The sequence below is a fragment of the Buteo buteo genome, chromosome 17, assembly GCF_964188355.1.
Source record: "Buteo buteo chromosome 17, bButBut1.hap1.1, whole genome shotgun sequence".
In the NCBI taxonomy this organism is placed as follows: Eukaryota; Metazoa; Chordata; class Aves; order Accipitriformes; family Accipitridae; genus Buteo; species Buteo buteo.
The window spans coordinates 19,642,385-19,657,740 of NC_134187.1; the positions used below are offsets into that span (position 1 = coordinate 19,642,385).

Here is a 15,356-nt window from a genome sequence, read left to right on the forward strand (position 1 = left end):
TCCTCCTCTCTAGCAGAGAACCCCTTTTTAACCATTTACATCTATTCAGCTCTAAGCCATGCATGCACACTGCCCCAGCACAGCACTTTTCTTGCTTCGCTTCAGCAGATATGAAAACACATGAAAGGCAGCACCGAACGTGACCATCTTATGTGGTTCATTAACACACTCTCCCCTTACAGATATTCTCTCCATTCTTGCAATTGGCTCCAGCATTCTTGACTTGAATAAAACATGTTACTATTTCAGAGCTGTTTTCTCAACACTCCACAATAACGTAAATACTAAATTATCCACATGGCAAGCTTATTCACAGAATTTTGGGGTTTGTTTGGGGTTTTGGTTTTTTTTTCTTCTTTTTTTTTTTTTTTTTAAACAGCTTTTGATATCAATTTATGTCAATGGGAAGGGAAATAAACGAGACGGAAATCCTTCACTATAGCTTCCAAACAGTTGTACAATTCTGGTTTTCATCTTAAACAGCTAGACTAGTTTGAGCCCTGGGTAAACCACAGTACTCAGCATATGTTTGAGCAGGAAAAAACTGGGGCCAGTCAGTTGTGGGAAGTAGGATTTTGAGAACACCTCCCTCAGTTTCAGCAGTTTATAGTTCAACAGATATTACTGGCTTCACTCAACTTCCAGGGTAAATATGGAGTACTGCTTATGACTATACCAGTTAATACCCTCTAGTGAATAGCTGCTATATTTGTAAGGCTGCAGCTCTGATAAGCTGCTTCAACACAAAAGGCTTGCAAACCATCTGCCTCCAGCCCTGTTGATGCCACTGTTCCCCCCTCCCAGTTTCTCCAACTAGGGTTTGAGGGGCCATGCTGTAAGCGAGCACCCAGCAGGACACGAGCCTGGGTAACTCCCAGTATGTGACCTCTTACTGGAAGACCAGGACTGTAGCTAGGGCAGTAGCAGGAGGTTCCTTTCCATTTTCCACAGTCCCAAGACAAGAAAAGTGTCAGAAGGTTTTAGACTGAGGGACTAGAGAAAGCTGTAATAGGATCACCTGTGTGTGTTCACTTCTTTACCACCCTTCTGACCTGCTCTCGTGGGAGGTGTAGGTCCATTCCATTGAGGATGTCATCCTGTGGTGGGGCTTGCAACACAAGCTGATGACACACAGTACCGATGCACTCTTCCTGCTTTGCTCACAACTTGTTGTGCCCTCTCTCCCAGCAAACCTCTCCTCCTCCACCACAGCTCCTGCTTCGCCAGCCCACAGCACCACACACGCTGAACAGCTTTGCTGGCGAAGGCAGCAAAAACGGGTATTGCGGGTATCCCAGCACTGCAGAGGTAGTGGTGCCTCAGACTCAGTGCTCACCGTGGGCTACCTTCATAAAGGCAGACCTCTCCTAAATCACCCTGTTTCCATGTTGGGCTGGAACCTAGCTACCCTCCTCCATTGCTGTAAACTCCTGTATTTTAACACACACCAAATGGTCATGAAAAGTTAAGAACTGGTCATTACTTCCAGATTACATCCATAAAGAAAGGACAAAATGGTAGAAGATGAACATAACCGTGTTAAGGACCACACAACTCTAATCTGAAAGTTCAGTTTTATGCATACAAGCCCCATTAGTTCACTGGGAGCAGAAGGCAATTAGCAGGATTGGGCCCCTGCAGCACAATATTGGCAGCAACTTGCTAAGAGAAATGTTTGCTGTAAAGAATGCAGCAAAGTGATTGCAGTCCAAGCCTTTGAAGATCATATTACAATGGCAAAGGCAACATCCATTTACATACATACCTATTCTCCCTGTAAACACAAGCAAATAACTTTGAGGCCAGAAACAGAATTTAAGGAAGAAATAGAGCCATTCCAGGGAAAGTTAGGAGAAAAGGTACGATTAAACACTGGGGAAATAGAAGTGAAAAATGAACATAAGTGACGAGTTCAAAAAGAAAGGGCAAACGCTATAAATGCAGTGAAAGTGTTTTCTCTAGGAGAGGGGAAAATAAGCAAGTACGTGGTTTTCTTTCACTAAGAGAGAGAAAAGGGCGTAGTCCCCTTACAGAAAGGTGTAAGCATCCTTCACCCACCAAGAAGGCCAACTAGAAGCTGTGTAGCCACATTGGTGCATCATCTAAATCTGACTACTATGTGCAAACTGGAGTACTGATGCACAGGCTACACAGGAGCCGCTTAAGCCATCACCAGGTAGCAATAGCTGTTGGGTATTAAGCTAAAGCTTTTCATTATATTAATATGCCTGCCTGAGAAACTAGGACTTCAAGAGCTGATTCCCAAGTCTTTCAGCCACTCTTGCCAGATGGAGAGGGACAGCCTTCAGAGGCTAGGGTATAAAGCAAGACAGACCAGCTACTTCAGCTTGACCCACAACCCAACATTCACCCAGCCTCTAAGCTCAGGTTAAACACCACGTTGACACAACTACAAGTAGAAGTCTTAGACTGAAACTAACCAAAACCACATAGACAAAAGCAAATTGGTTGTAAAAGGGCAAGAACAAGTCTTCTGTTAGAAAACAGAAAAAAATGTTTATATGTTTTAGGAGCATTCAGGCAAATTTTTCTACGCTGTAGAAACCAGTGTGTAGAGGTGCCCCTGTGAAGATACCCATCTGAACCTCATCCCCTTAGCACAGCCCCAGAGAGCAGATAGCACTGCTGTACCTCGATGGGCAAGGAAACACCAGAAGCTATCCTTACCACCTCTTCTGTGCAATACAGGAGATGTATGGTGGGAAAGGTCAGTGCAGAAACAGCCACGAGGGTTTAACTTTGTTTGCAGCTGTGTAAAACCTGGCCTTCAACTTTGTTAATGGTACAGCACTAACATTTTTTGCATAAAATTTCTGAGCAGCATTCACTGCAGCAATAGTGCTTTTTCTGTGCTTTTTTTTAGTCCCTATCTCTGAAAGTGGAATAATCTCTTCACTGCCTGGCTTTAATTCTCTTTGCTGCTCCAGGGGCAGATCAAAACTGAGCCAGACGTGTCAGCACAATATCCAATAGTGAAAAACATTAGCTATTAATCATTTAGCAACACCTAGCAGCAACTGCTTGTTGCTAGCTTAAGAATGATTTTCCTGAAAAAGAGTAACAGTAACTGGAGGGCAGAGGAGGGGATACCTGAACTTGCAGACTGTAACAAATCCAACAAACTTTCTCCTCTTGATCACAAGACATAAATAAGATCCTTTACATGTAGCTCTCTGTAGGGAACAGAGCACTAGTACAAAGATGTTCATGTTGCTTCTGTCTCCTGCTCTCAGCAGAACACAGGTTTTTCACACGAGCACTCTCAAGGCAGGCAGTAAGAGACACAGCAAAGCCACTTCGTTAAATAAAGGGGTCAACCATTCACACTGATCAATGCTGCAGTCAGGCCTGTATGGAAGACAGGAACACTCACACTCCCTCAGCCTAACCACAGGACTTCTTGTTATGAGATTTCACAACTTTCTGTAATCAGTATCCTTTTTTCTGTCATTCTGGTACACCTCTAGAGACCTAGAAAGCACATCCCACAAAGAGGAAAAGGTCTAGCTTTTTGGCATTGCTCTGGCTTTTAGATATAACAGAGAACCAAACTCAGGCCTCCCACTTAGGAAACTTAGGGCAAACAAAGGCATAGGAAATACATTATTTCAGTCCACAGTGCAGGAGTGATAGGATTTCCTTTTAACACTGCTTGGTGTGAGGATCACTACATTAAACCTTGCCAGATGCTCCCACTTACATTCAAGAGGGGCTAATCAGACATGATGTTATGCATCAAATTATCATATTAATACAAGATAGGTCAAACACTTACCACCCAAAACTTTAAGCAAGTTCTGCCACACTAGAATTGCAACATATCTACACACCTTTCCAAAGGGAAATCAACAGGGAGCAGCCTTCCTCACAGACAAAAATATTTGAAGACATTTGGAATAAACAATGAAAGCTCTAGTATCAGGTGCTCTTGAGACTTGCACCTAACAGATGTAAAGAGCCCTTGCTTCTCATTTTGGGCTACTACAGGAAAGAATCAGTCTTTTTACACTCTTCAGTATGTGATTGTCTCTTTGTATTGACACTACCCATGTACTACTGCTGCACAGGGTTTTGGTACAGAATGCCCCATTGCTTTTTTGCACAGATCAGCTGATAAACTCCTGAGGAATCACACATTCAGAGTTCAACGGCACCAGCACATGATAGGTACAGGAAAAGTCTAGCATCATCTCCTATGGCGTCTGTTTAGGTTAAGGTAACATTTGACACCAGTATTCCAGCAACCTCATTAGCACTTGACCAGATGGCATCAACTGACTTTCCAGATTGCAGGCATTCACTTGATATGCTTGTCAAGGGACAGAGGGAGTTGTCTGACTGAATCACTGACACTAACACACAAGGGAGTCCATGAATAAAGGTAAACTAGGACTTTTTGCAAAGCACACAGCCTGGTATTTTTATGCCACAAAAATCCACTTTTACTTGCAGCTTAGTTGATGTAAGAACCATAAAAGGCTTTGACAGCATTATCCTTTCACTCAAAGAATTTGCTTGTGGGGCCATCACGGGCCTTTGCATTTCATATAGTTCAAAGGGCTTGCAACAAGAGCCAAGAAAAATCTATAGCCAGCTGGCAATGCCTGGGAACATTTGCAATCTTTACATTCAGCTTACTAGATCTCTCCTCCCCCGCTTACATCCTCCCAGTGCTTCAAAACTAGAAATGCTACTGACATTTTTATTACTATGAAGACATGAAACCTGAGGTAAATTTTCACCATGAAACAGGAAATGCTGCCTACTGAAGCCTGCTGTCTGAGCATCACCTCTTCTTGCAGATGTTACACAGCCCCAGCAGACTCACCAGCCTCTAAAGGTAGTTAACATCTGGTAAGTCTCCAAATACTCCCCAGACTGTTTCATCCAACCAGCTAATATCCATTTGCACAGGCTACCATCTGTGACTGTTGTAGCAGGAAGTTTAGTAACATGACTGACTTGAGACTAGAATTATTTCAGGGGGGACTAGGGGGTGGTATTTCCAACCTGAGTAATACCCGTTTTAACAATGAAAACTTGAATTCCGAAGTTCTGGCACTACAAGGTCTTTTGTGATTACTCTCCATGTAAGCAGCCAAGATTTAGGGTTATTATATACCTACAACTTTCCTCATCTAATTCTAAGGGAAGTTGATGAATTCACTTCTGCTGAATCATCCAAGATGAACAATAAATAGCTGAGGAATAAATAAGGAATGAAGTTATACTCCAGAGACAGAAGTTTGAAAAGGAGAGAGAAAAAGGCCTTAGGGTAAGCCAACTTCTTCAAAGATACAGCCTGCTTTTTTGTGCAAACATTCAAGCCTTGTCAGTAAGTAGCAGGAAATCAACTACTAATTGCAACAGGGCACATGTGTTTTCCTTGTTCTCTTTGCACTGTCTGCACCAAAAGTAACAGCATACAGCTATCTGTCCTGCCCCACTAAACAGAAGTTACAACAGGACTTAAAAACCTTCACTTTTGCCAATGCAACTGCAATGCCAAACTTGTTTTAACCTTTTCGTTCCTCACAACAGAAGAGAGGTATCAAATGGGAAGCAACTAAAACCACAGTAAATGGGAAAAGGAAGTAAAGGTACAAAGACCCTCACTTGTCCTCCATCTACTCTCAGGTAGGAAGATGCAAGTTATTCAGAGCTCCTGGTACACAGGCTGTTACCTACTTAGCTCTCCACCTAATAGGCTGTCTCCATAATTAGGTGCCTTTTACTATATTAAGCACTTACTCCTAAGCAACAGAATAGCCTGCTCAGTACAGTAAAGTACTAAATTCATTAACTGATCAGAACATTTACATGCCCAACTTCATGCTCCCCCCCTTCCCCGAGCTGGAAAAAAATGTTACTTGCCGAGTCTTTCTAAACGTAGATACCCAAGTCAAAAGTGTGGTGTTTTCAGGACAGTATCGGGCAGCCTTTGGCTGCTGTGATACAGCTAGTTCTTCCCCACCTCTCCCCGTACTGCCCAACATCTACTGAACTACGTTAAAACACCATCCAAAAAAAACCCCCACACACTCCAGCAGTCATTGCTTCACCCTGGTATATCTATCCCTGCCTTCAGTTATTAGCCATGAGAAAGGTTCCCAACACTGATATACAGACATACATACTGCTAATACATGGAGATACAAAAATCCATGATTTCCGAAAGCAAGATCAATGCCAAAAAACTGTTGGTTTTGTCCAGCAATGTAGTCAAACACGCAGAAGTGAAAATGTCTCCCCATTTCATTCTGACAAGAGGCAAGAAGCTGCAGAACCTGCCTTCAGGTACGAACTGGTATGTAATTTTGCCACTTAAAGAGCAAGAAAGTTACCTCAAATTCAAACTATACCTCTTCCAACATATTTCGCAAAAATTCAAACCCCTTTTTCAGATGTCATTGCTCCATGCTTCAGAGGTCACACCACCTGCTATGTAGACTTCTTCCAGTGCCAGGAACACATAGGTCTCCAACTGGTATTCTTGTGTGCAAAACTCAGGAGTTCCACTGCTCTACAGTAATTCTCCATATCCTCCCCAAAAGGCAAGTCTCAACATAATTCAGTTTATTTTTCAATGACAATTCTTTTTGCAGCCTCTGGACTCTTTTGTCCTGAGTGGTGTTGCGACAGTGCCAAAAACAACCTAAGAGGGCTATCATTAAAACGCTGGTGACTTAATACTTTGATACACAAATGTCACTCATCCAGACAGTAGAAAAAGTCCCATGAACCAGTTAAACCCCATCTACTTTTATGGAATTCAAAATTTAAATGAAATTACTCTGTTATATGAACAGTTGTTTATTCAGCCATTTTTTGCACTTTACAGCTGGAATTCTGGAAATTCGAACACCACATCTTTGCCTGTGAGCTTCTTGTAGACACCAGAAAATGTTTCCACCTGTGAAGACAAACAAGTCATCTTGTTTATACATGCTGTGTAAGGAAGTAAAATCTATGTTAACATACTTTAGGTACTACACTATTTCCCACCGCGTCTTCACTCTGAAGTGAATTCTGAGGCTGATTATTTTCTTCTAGATTAAGGTAGCTGAGCATTTACACAAAATACATGTTTTCCAGAGAATATTTGGAATCTCTTCAGATTTGCAACCACAGGAGACCCAGAGAGCTGAGCTGGCCTAAACATGTCCCCACAGAAAAAAACTAAGCAAAGTGATGGGGAACTTCAGGCTGTACCAAGCCCATCTGTTTAAGGTCATAACTAAGTGCTTCACTTAAAAAAGCCAACCCCCAAAACAAACAAAAAAAACAACAAACAAACAAAACACTGCCTATTCCGATGAGGGAACCAATATTGGTACTTTACAATCCAGGGGTTTGGCCAAGTCGAACTAGAGCTTTAATTCAAAACTGTCTTGCCCCATCTTCAGTATCTTACTCCAAATACAAACAGAAGCATCTCCATTGCTACAAGCCAAAAGGCAGTCTTTTGCTACATCACATAAGCAGCCTCTTAGCTATGGCAGAATGCCACCCTATCCTGCACAAGAAAGTAAAAGCTTTTCATTTACCTTGTGTTCAACATTGTTCTGTTGTGCTTTATCCAAATGGACTTTTATGAGTCTGCTACCGTCCAGTTTTACACGGATTCTCTTGCCCACAATTTCACTTGGGAAGACCAGGTCTTCAAGAATGGCATCGTGCACTGCAGTAAGCGTACGGCTGAAATGCCACATTTGTATCATTAAAACACGTCCTCTTGCCAAATTTTCCAGTTTATCAAGCATGCTTTAGCTGAAAATTCAGTGGTGTGTGTTTTTTAATGCTGCAGTGTGACAACACCAAATTTTTTCACAGGCCATGCAAAAATAACAGCTAAATTCTACACTGAGTGTAGGAACCTAATGATTGCATTGAGGGGAAAATGTCAGTAGCCAGGTTTCTGACCTTTTAGATCACATTGCTTTGCAGCAACAGCCCTGAAACATTCTTTTGTTTCTACACATTTAAGGAGTATTTTATTTAAATCAGAACCAAGTTGTCCCATCTGCAATTGTGCCAGAGACACTCACTGGAAGAGTTTAAGTGTGCAAGCATCTCCAAGGACACAGAGCATGTTCATAAGAGACCCAGTTTTGAAAACCCTGGTTTCTGCATCTGCCTAAACCCAAGTGGTTTAGAACACCAATGTATTACAGGAAAAGTCCAGGTGGCAAGTTTAGTCCATGCTTAGAAGGCTGATGTCTACATTTGTGTTCTTTAACTGTCCAGAAGTGAGCCAGAAAGAGAAAAATTAATACAGGTTATTTTCTGTATGAGTCTAGATGACTAGTAAGATTTCCAGCTTCCCTACCTGCAGCTTCAAGACAGTATCAGTAGTAACTAAGCCCTGTGTCTACACGAGCATTTCAAACTTGCAAAGATTGGGATAGCTAAGGGAGACAAACATCAATCACATTTCTATGCTTCACAATATACATATCAGTTGTACAACACTACTAGCCTGATCTAGTCTCAGGCTGAGAAAGGGATGATCCTGGACACTCTCCTTCCCTCACGCTGAAAGTGGCAGCATGCTAATCACATACACAGCTGCCATCTTCTCTGCCACTGTGCAATACTAGCTTTAATATAACAGAGTCCTCCAAAGGCAGGACTGCAGCTAGAGGAGTACTAGTAAACAGCACTTTTAAAACCCATGCCTAAAGATTTCAAAATACAGTAACAGACATGACACAGGTATAATACTGGGGCTGGTAGAACTTACAGGAACATGCCACATGTCATAAAGAGGACAAACTTTTTAGGACAGGGACTACATAATGATACAGTAAGATAGAGAACAGTATGGCAAACACACTGACATCCACATAGACACAGTAGTGTTGCATGTCTAGCAGTAAAGAAACTAGAGTGAGAAGGCCATTTAACACAAATGACTATACTACTGCTGTTGAATTCATACCCAGAGGGACTACTCATACCTACACCCCTCCTCAGCCACTCTCTCCCTCATTGCATCCCTTCAGTGTGCCAGCCCTGCCTTCTGTACAGTCTAACACGTGATGTGGATGTGGCTCTTCCTACAGCTTAAAAAAAATAATTTATGTCAGCACACTGTGGTAACAGACACAGCAGGTTGGAGTTTAAGCCAGTACTGCTAACGGAAAATTGGCTACAGCTATAGCTGGAAATACAGTTGGAGTTCTAAGAAATGCAACACAGTGCCCAAAGACAAGTTTTTTACTGCACTCTTCAGCAGAAAAACGGCAGATACTATTTCAAACAGTAACAGAAAGGGCAAGACTAACCAATCACTTGAATGACTTCTCAAAAACTCAACTAAACATTGCTTGACTAAACTACCAAGTTACAAAAGAAGACTGTCCTACTGAATCAATATTATTTACTTACCTCCTAGGACGCTTTTGCTTGTTTTTTGTGCGGCTTTTTCTTGTTGGCTTGGGCAGAATCCTTCTCTGTTAAGGCAAAAAAAAAAAAAAAGCATTTCTCAGTATCTAGTGTTTACAATCAACTAAAAAAAACCCAAAACAACAACAAAAAAACCCCAAAACCACCACAACACATGCTTTTTTTTTCCCACTAGAAACAGATGCATGAAACACCAAAAAGGGAGACTTAGTTATGCCCAAAGCTACGCTAGCATTAGAATCTGATATTACTCACAGAAGCTAAGTACTGGTATTGCTTTATTTCTCATCTACTGATCCTGTATTCAGTGCACTGAAATAAAAGATTTGTATTCCATCCCCCCCTCCACTAGGAATATAACCAAAGTAGTTTACCATGTTGTATCAGCAATCTGAACAGAAATCTCAAAGAATTTTACAATTTGTTAGAGTGAGCCTCCGATGCAAAGCAGAGTAGTAAGCTACCTCAGTGCCACAGACAACTAGGTGACATCTGAGATCAAAATGCTAGTTTGAATAGTAAGATGTATTACACAATGCAGATCAAACGCTGGCTTTGTAATCTGTTCCAAAACCAGCACCTAAAGGTATATATACCAGTTGGGATGAGTAAAACTTATTTTCTACTTCCTTATCTGCAAGGGTAGATGTTTTAAAACATCAAGTTTTAGATGTAGCTGTAGCCACCTGCAGTATTTTCTACTAACATATCACAGCTTCTCCATGACTGTATTCAAGATCAGGTTACTATAATCCAAATTGGGTCACATCATATTCAAAAGCAACATTTCACCTACAGCAGAACTGCACACATTCCCTTCCAAAATATGGATTATGAAACTGACAGGGAATTCTCAAGCACTTAAAGTGAGCAAGAGGCACTCCATTAAAAGAAGTCTTCTTGGCCACGTAAAGATTCAGGGTAAGGTGCTCTGGCTCTTAAAGTTACATTATGAAAAAATTTTGCTAAAAAGACCTTCAGTGTAACAATTAACTGTCCACTCTGCAGACAGATCTCCAGATTTTGTCCACCCGTTAGTACTGCCCAGAAAGCCCTCTACCACCTTTTCACAGCTTAGCTGCTTCCATAAATTCAGAAATTGAGTCAGATTTTTTCTTCCTCTCCTATTAACTTGAATGTTAAGTGCTTAGATTATGTAAGTGTAGTATAGAATCATTTAGGTTGGAAAAGACCTTCAAGATTGAGTCCAACCACCATCCATGCCCACTAAACCATGTTATGGAGTACCTTGTCTACACACTTTTTGAATACCTCCAGGGATGGTGACTCAACCACTTCTCTGGGCAGCTTATGCCAACGTTTGACAACCCTCTCAGTAAAGAAATTTTCCCTAATATCCAACCTAAATCTCCCTTGCTGCAACTTGAGGCCATTTCCTCTTGTCCAATCTCCAGCCACCTGACAGAAGAGACCAGCACCCACGTCACTACAACCCCCCTTCAGGTAGTTGTAGAGAGCGATAAGGTCTCCCCTCAGCCTCCTCTTCTCCAGACTAAACAGCCCCAGCTCCCTCAGATGCTCCTCATAAGACTTGTGCTCCAATATTAATATTTGCTCCCTTTTACTTTCAAGTCTTGCTTCTCAAACTTCTGAAGGAGTAAAAGAGACCAGAACAAGAAAGTTATATCATCCTCCAAAAAGCCTTGCATCTCACCAAATTTACATAGCCTTGGCTGCTAGCTGAAATCATTTTAGTTTACATCCACAGAAGGACATTCATTACATTTCCTGCTAGTACAAAAATACGTGTTAATTGTTACCTTGAATGGGCAAGACAAGAAGGGTAGTGCAGCACTGGAACAGATTATCCAGAGAGGCTGTGGAACTTCTATCCTTAGATGTTTCCAAGACCCAGATAGACAAAACCATGGCTGACCTGATCTAATGTTGGCAATAGTCCCACTTCATGCGTGAGGCTGGACTAATGACCTCCAGGGATCCCTTCAAATCAACATTTTTACAATTCTAAGTATTTTACCTGAGCAATAAACACCACATGCTTTCCACTGAATTTCTTCTCCAGCTCACGAACTAGCCGCACCTGAATCTTCTGGAAGGATTTCAGCTGAGGAACTGGTACAAAGATAATGATGGCTTTTCTGCCACCACCCACTTCAATTTCCTGAAACAAGTAGAAAGTAAACATTATCTAGAGGTCAAGAAGAAATGGTTGCTTTGATCATGAAGCCTCTGAACACAGATATTCGATAATCTTGCTTAGAACTTGGGGGAAAAAAAAAGAGCAGAGAGCAGTACCTATTTTAATGTATTTAAGAGCAAGCATTAAACAGAAAATCCTGTCAGAACACTTGTTTTGCTGTAAAGAAGTGATTGGGCAATAAATCCCACCACTGCTTTCAGAGTGACATCCTCTGAATAGCAATGCCCATTCTTTCTGCAGGATGGGACTCAGATGCTAGAATCCTAACTATACAGAAAGCTTATCATCACATCTGCAGTGGTACCTACATGCTGATACAAACTTTCAAAAATTATTTGTCTCTAATGCAGACTCTAGATAAGTCTCTTATTTTCAAGCTACTACTTAATGGAAATCATCTTCTGTCCACTACTTGCCAAGGCCTGCGTCACTACTCAAACAAAACATTTTCTTCTCCTCCAAATGCCAGCAGGTTTACATCACACCAACGTGGATTACTCTTTCCCCAGTTTGCTTCTCCAACAGTTGATCAAAACCAAAGAAGTTTGCATTGACTTACAAGGCACTTCTCCCATAAACCTAACTGCAGAGTCATCGTCGTTCTCCAACAGAGCGGAAAGCTGAATTTTTTTACCAGCTACATTCCCACATGAACTAACTCAAAATTCACATAAGACTTCTCACAAATAAAAACCAAGTAGCTCAGTAAACAACAAAGACATTTTAAAAACCTCCTCATTGAGGACAGTACGCATTGCTGTACTTCAGCAGCGAAGCAGTTCTTCTGAAGGCCCCTGAACTCATATACCAAGCTGACTTCTGCATTCCCAGACACTTCAACTTAACTCTAAGCAGTCACGCATCTGTGTCTGTATTGGTGGGCCTGGGCAAGAACCAAAAAGCAACCTACTTAAATTTCTGGTTGCAGTAACCAGCTTCAGAAGTTCCATCCAGTCTCCAAGGCTGACAAATTCTAACACTAATTTTTTTCTTCCTTAAGGTTTCAGTTGACTTTATAAATGGAAACGAAAATTTACAAACAGGCTAACTTGTGTGATCAAGTCAGTCTATTACCTCAATCCACCTCTCATCTATTACTTGGTATATAAAAGAGGCTTTACAATAAACTGATTTTACAAAAAGAGTATTCCAGTTTATGTGCCTGACAAAGATTCTGCAACGCCTACATTGCCAGCCAATACCCACACAAAAAGCCAGTTTCAGACCTGAAGCCCGGCCTGCAGACAGCAGAACTATCATTTCTAAAACACCAAACTGCTACTTGAGTTTTTACAATGACTTTTCAGAGCAGTTCCTAAAGACGCAACTATTACAAAATCTTACATGTTAACAGCAAATATCAGGAGATAAACCACAACAGCATATGGTAAAGCAACCACAGGCCATAAGAAACAGCTGAAGACACCATTCACCTACATTAACATTCACAAAAATCAAACACAGAGCGAGTCACCAAGCAATTCTTTGTGGAGAAGGTCTAACCTACCTTAGCTGCTGTGATGTTCAACTCCCGCAGCTGAGCCTTTAAGTCAGAGTTCATTTCCAACTCCAGCAGAGCCTAGAAAAGTGAAGTTTAATAAGAATAATCCATGACATACGGTTCAATTCCAAAGAACCCTTGAGACCAAACTCTATCCACAGTGCCAGAGAGCAGCTCTACACCTTCTACTACAGACAATATCAGAGATTTAACTTCCTATAAATCACATTGAGAGATGCAACAAGTTCAGTTGGTGGGAACACAGGCTGGCTGCCCCAGCTCCCAAGTAAAACTCGGAAAAAGTACACGTTTAGACAGCATCGCCCTCGAAGTTTAAGCTCTAGACAACCGTCACAACACCGTCTCCGTGACTTGCAGCCGGCTACCAAACACCAGAAGGAAAAGACACGTACCTGGGATATACCAGACTCGAACTCATCTGGCTTCTCGCCATTAGGCTTCACAATCTTCGCGCTAGAGCTGAACATGGCCTTTCTGCAACGCAAAAGAACACCTCGGTTGTCACCAGGAACGTGCCTTCTGCTGCGGACACAGCACGGCTCTGCACTCCGGCCACGCAGCCACACGCTTCAAGGCGAAGCCCGGGAGAGCCCCAGAGGCCACGCACGGCCCACCACGGCGCTCCAGGGGGTGCCCACCGCAACGTGGGAAGGCCGTCCCGGGGAACGAGGGGCCCGACCCCCTCAGCGCCCCGCCTGGGGCGGCGGCGAGGCCCCCGGGGCAGCGGGGAGGCTACCCGGCCGCGCACGGAGCCCCACGTGCCGCCGGGCGGGCAGCCCTTCCCGGCCCGGGTGGGGGGCTCCCCGCCCGGCCCCGGCCCCGGCCCCCTCCTCCCTCCCGGCGGCCCCGCCGTCCCGCCGCAGCGGCCTCCCTCGGGGCGCCGCCGGGGGAGGGTGGAGGAAAGCCCCGCCGGCTCGGCTCGGCTCCTCTCCGCCAGCACCGGGCGCCCCGGCGACCATCGGGCCGCGGGCAGGGGGTAATCGGGAGCATCCCCACCCCGGGGCGGCGGCGGGGAGCGCCGCTCGGCGCTCGGCTCCGTATTGCGGCGGCGGCGGGGGAGGAAAAGCGGCGCCGCCACCGCGGCCCGCGCCGGGCCCGGGCACCCACCTCTCTCCGCGCCGGCCTAGGAAAAGGGGGAGCTCTCGCGAGCGCGGCTAAGATCGCGGCCCGCGGCGGCGCTCGCCCCGCCCACGCAGGGGTGAAGCCGAACCAGGAAGAAGGGCGGAAGGGCCGCCCGCCCGCGCCGCCGCCTCACGGCCGCTTCCGCCAGAGCGAAGCCCGCGCGGGCGCCGAGAGTGCCGGCGCGGCGCCCGCGGATGAAGTCATCGCCAGCCGCGGGGCACCGCCCCGCGGGGCGGGGGCCGAAGCCGGGGTTTGGCACATGCGCGGCAGCGGCGGCGGCGGCGGGCGGGCTGAGGGCTGCCTTCCCGCCTCTCTCCCTCCGCCGAGGGAGCTCCCGCTGCGACAGGGTGGGGATGAGGAGAAAGCGGCGGCGGCGGCGGTGGCGGCGGCGGCTCCGCTCTGCCTCTCGTTGTTACGCCAGGACTTCGCCGCCACATGCTTCTCTGTGGCCCCCGCTCGCCTTAGCGGCTCCCGGCCGCTCCCCTCAGCGGCTGAAGTGCTCGGCCTCTGGTGTCAAAATGCCGCGTCTGTCAGTGGTCACCAGGATCTCGGCCCTGGCGGTCTGGCGCGGCTCGGTTTGGCCCAGCAGTGGCAGGGCCCGTAGAGGAAGCGTGTGTCTGCCTCTCTCCTGCGGAGCTCCCTCGCCCACCTCAAGTGCTGTGCAAAACAGCATCGGCCACCAGCTTTAAAAACAGTGGGGTAGTGGATGGCCTTTTTCCTCCCCTCTCTGCTGCTTCTCCCCATGTTGTTCATTTGGTGGGCTGAGAGTTCACCTGCGATGTTCAGCCCTGTGAAGGTAGAAGAGACCTGCTGGAGCAGTCTTGGCACAGTCACCCCTGACCTGCGGCAAGGCATTGTGCCAGAGAGACGAGGCCAAAACCGCACCAGGTTTCAGCATGCTGACAACCAGAGAGGACGGGCAATCGCGTGCCAGCTCTGATCCGTGCCTGGGCTTTGTTTTGTGTGACTCTATAAACATGACCTCTCAGTTGCTTCTGAGAGTTGCACTGTGACAACGTCACAGCGATCAGAGTTAGTAAACTGTCTTTAGACTAGAAATAACACACGAGTCTTTGGCTGTGTTCAGGTACTAACTCAAGA

The 15,356-nt window shown here is 44.9% G+C and overlaps 1 protein-coding gene across 1 annotated transcript; it reads right to left on the reverse strand.

Annotated features, from left to right (window-relative positions):
* Positions 1 to 6,818: 6,818 nt before the first annotated feature.
* Positions 6,819 to 14,340, reverse strand: RPS7 (ribosomal protein S7). Its single transcript, XM_075049204.1, has 7 exons — positions 14,241 to 14,340; positions 13,526 to 13,607; positions 13,119 to 13,190; positions 11,429 to 11,572; positions 9,412 to 9,476; positions 7,569 to 7,719; positions 6,819 to 6,934 (listed from the first exon to the last, which is right to left on the reverse strand). Exons 2-7 carry the CDS (start codon positions 13,598 to 13,600, stop codon positions 6,857 to 6,859), a joined length of 585 nt encoding a protein of 194 aa, XP_074905305.1. The 5' UTR covers positions 13,601 to 13,607; positions 14,241 to 14,340; the 3' UTR covers positions 6,819 to 6,856.
* Positions 14,341 to 15,356: the final 1,016 nt, after the last annotated feature.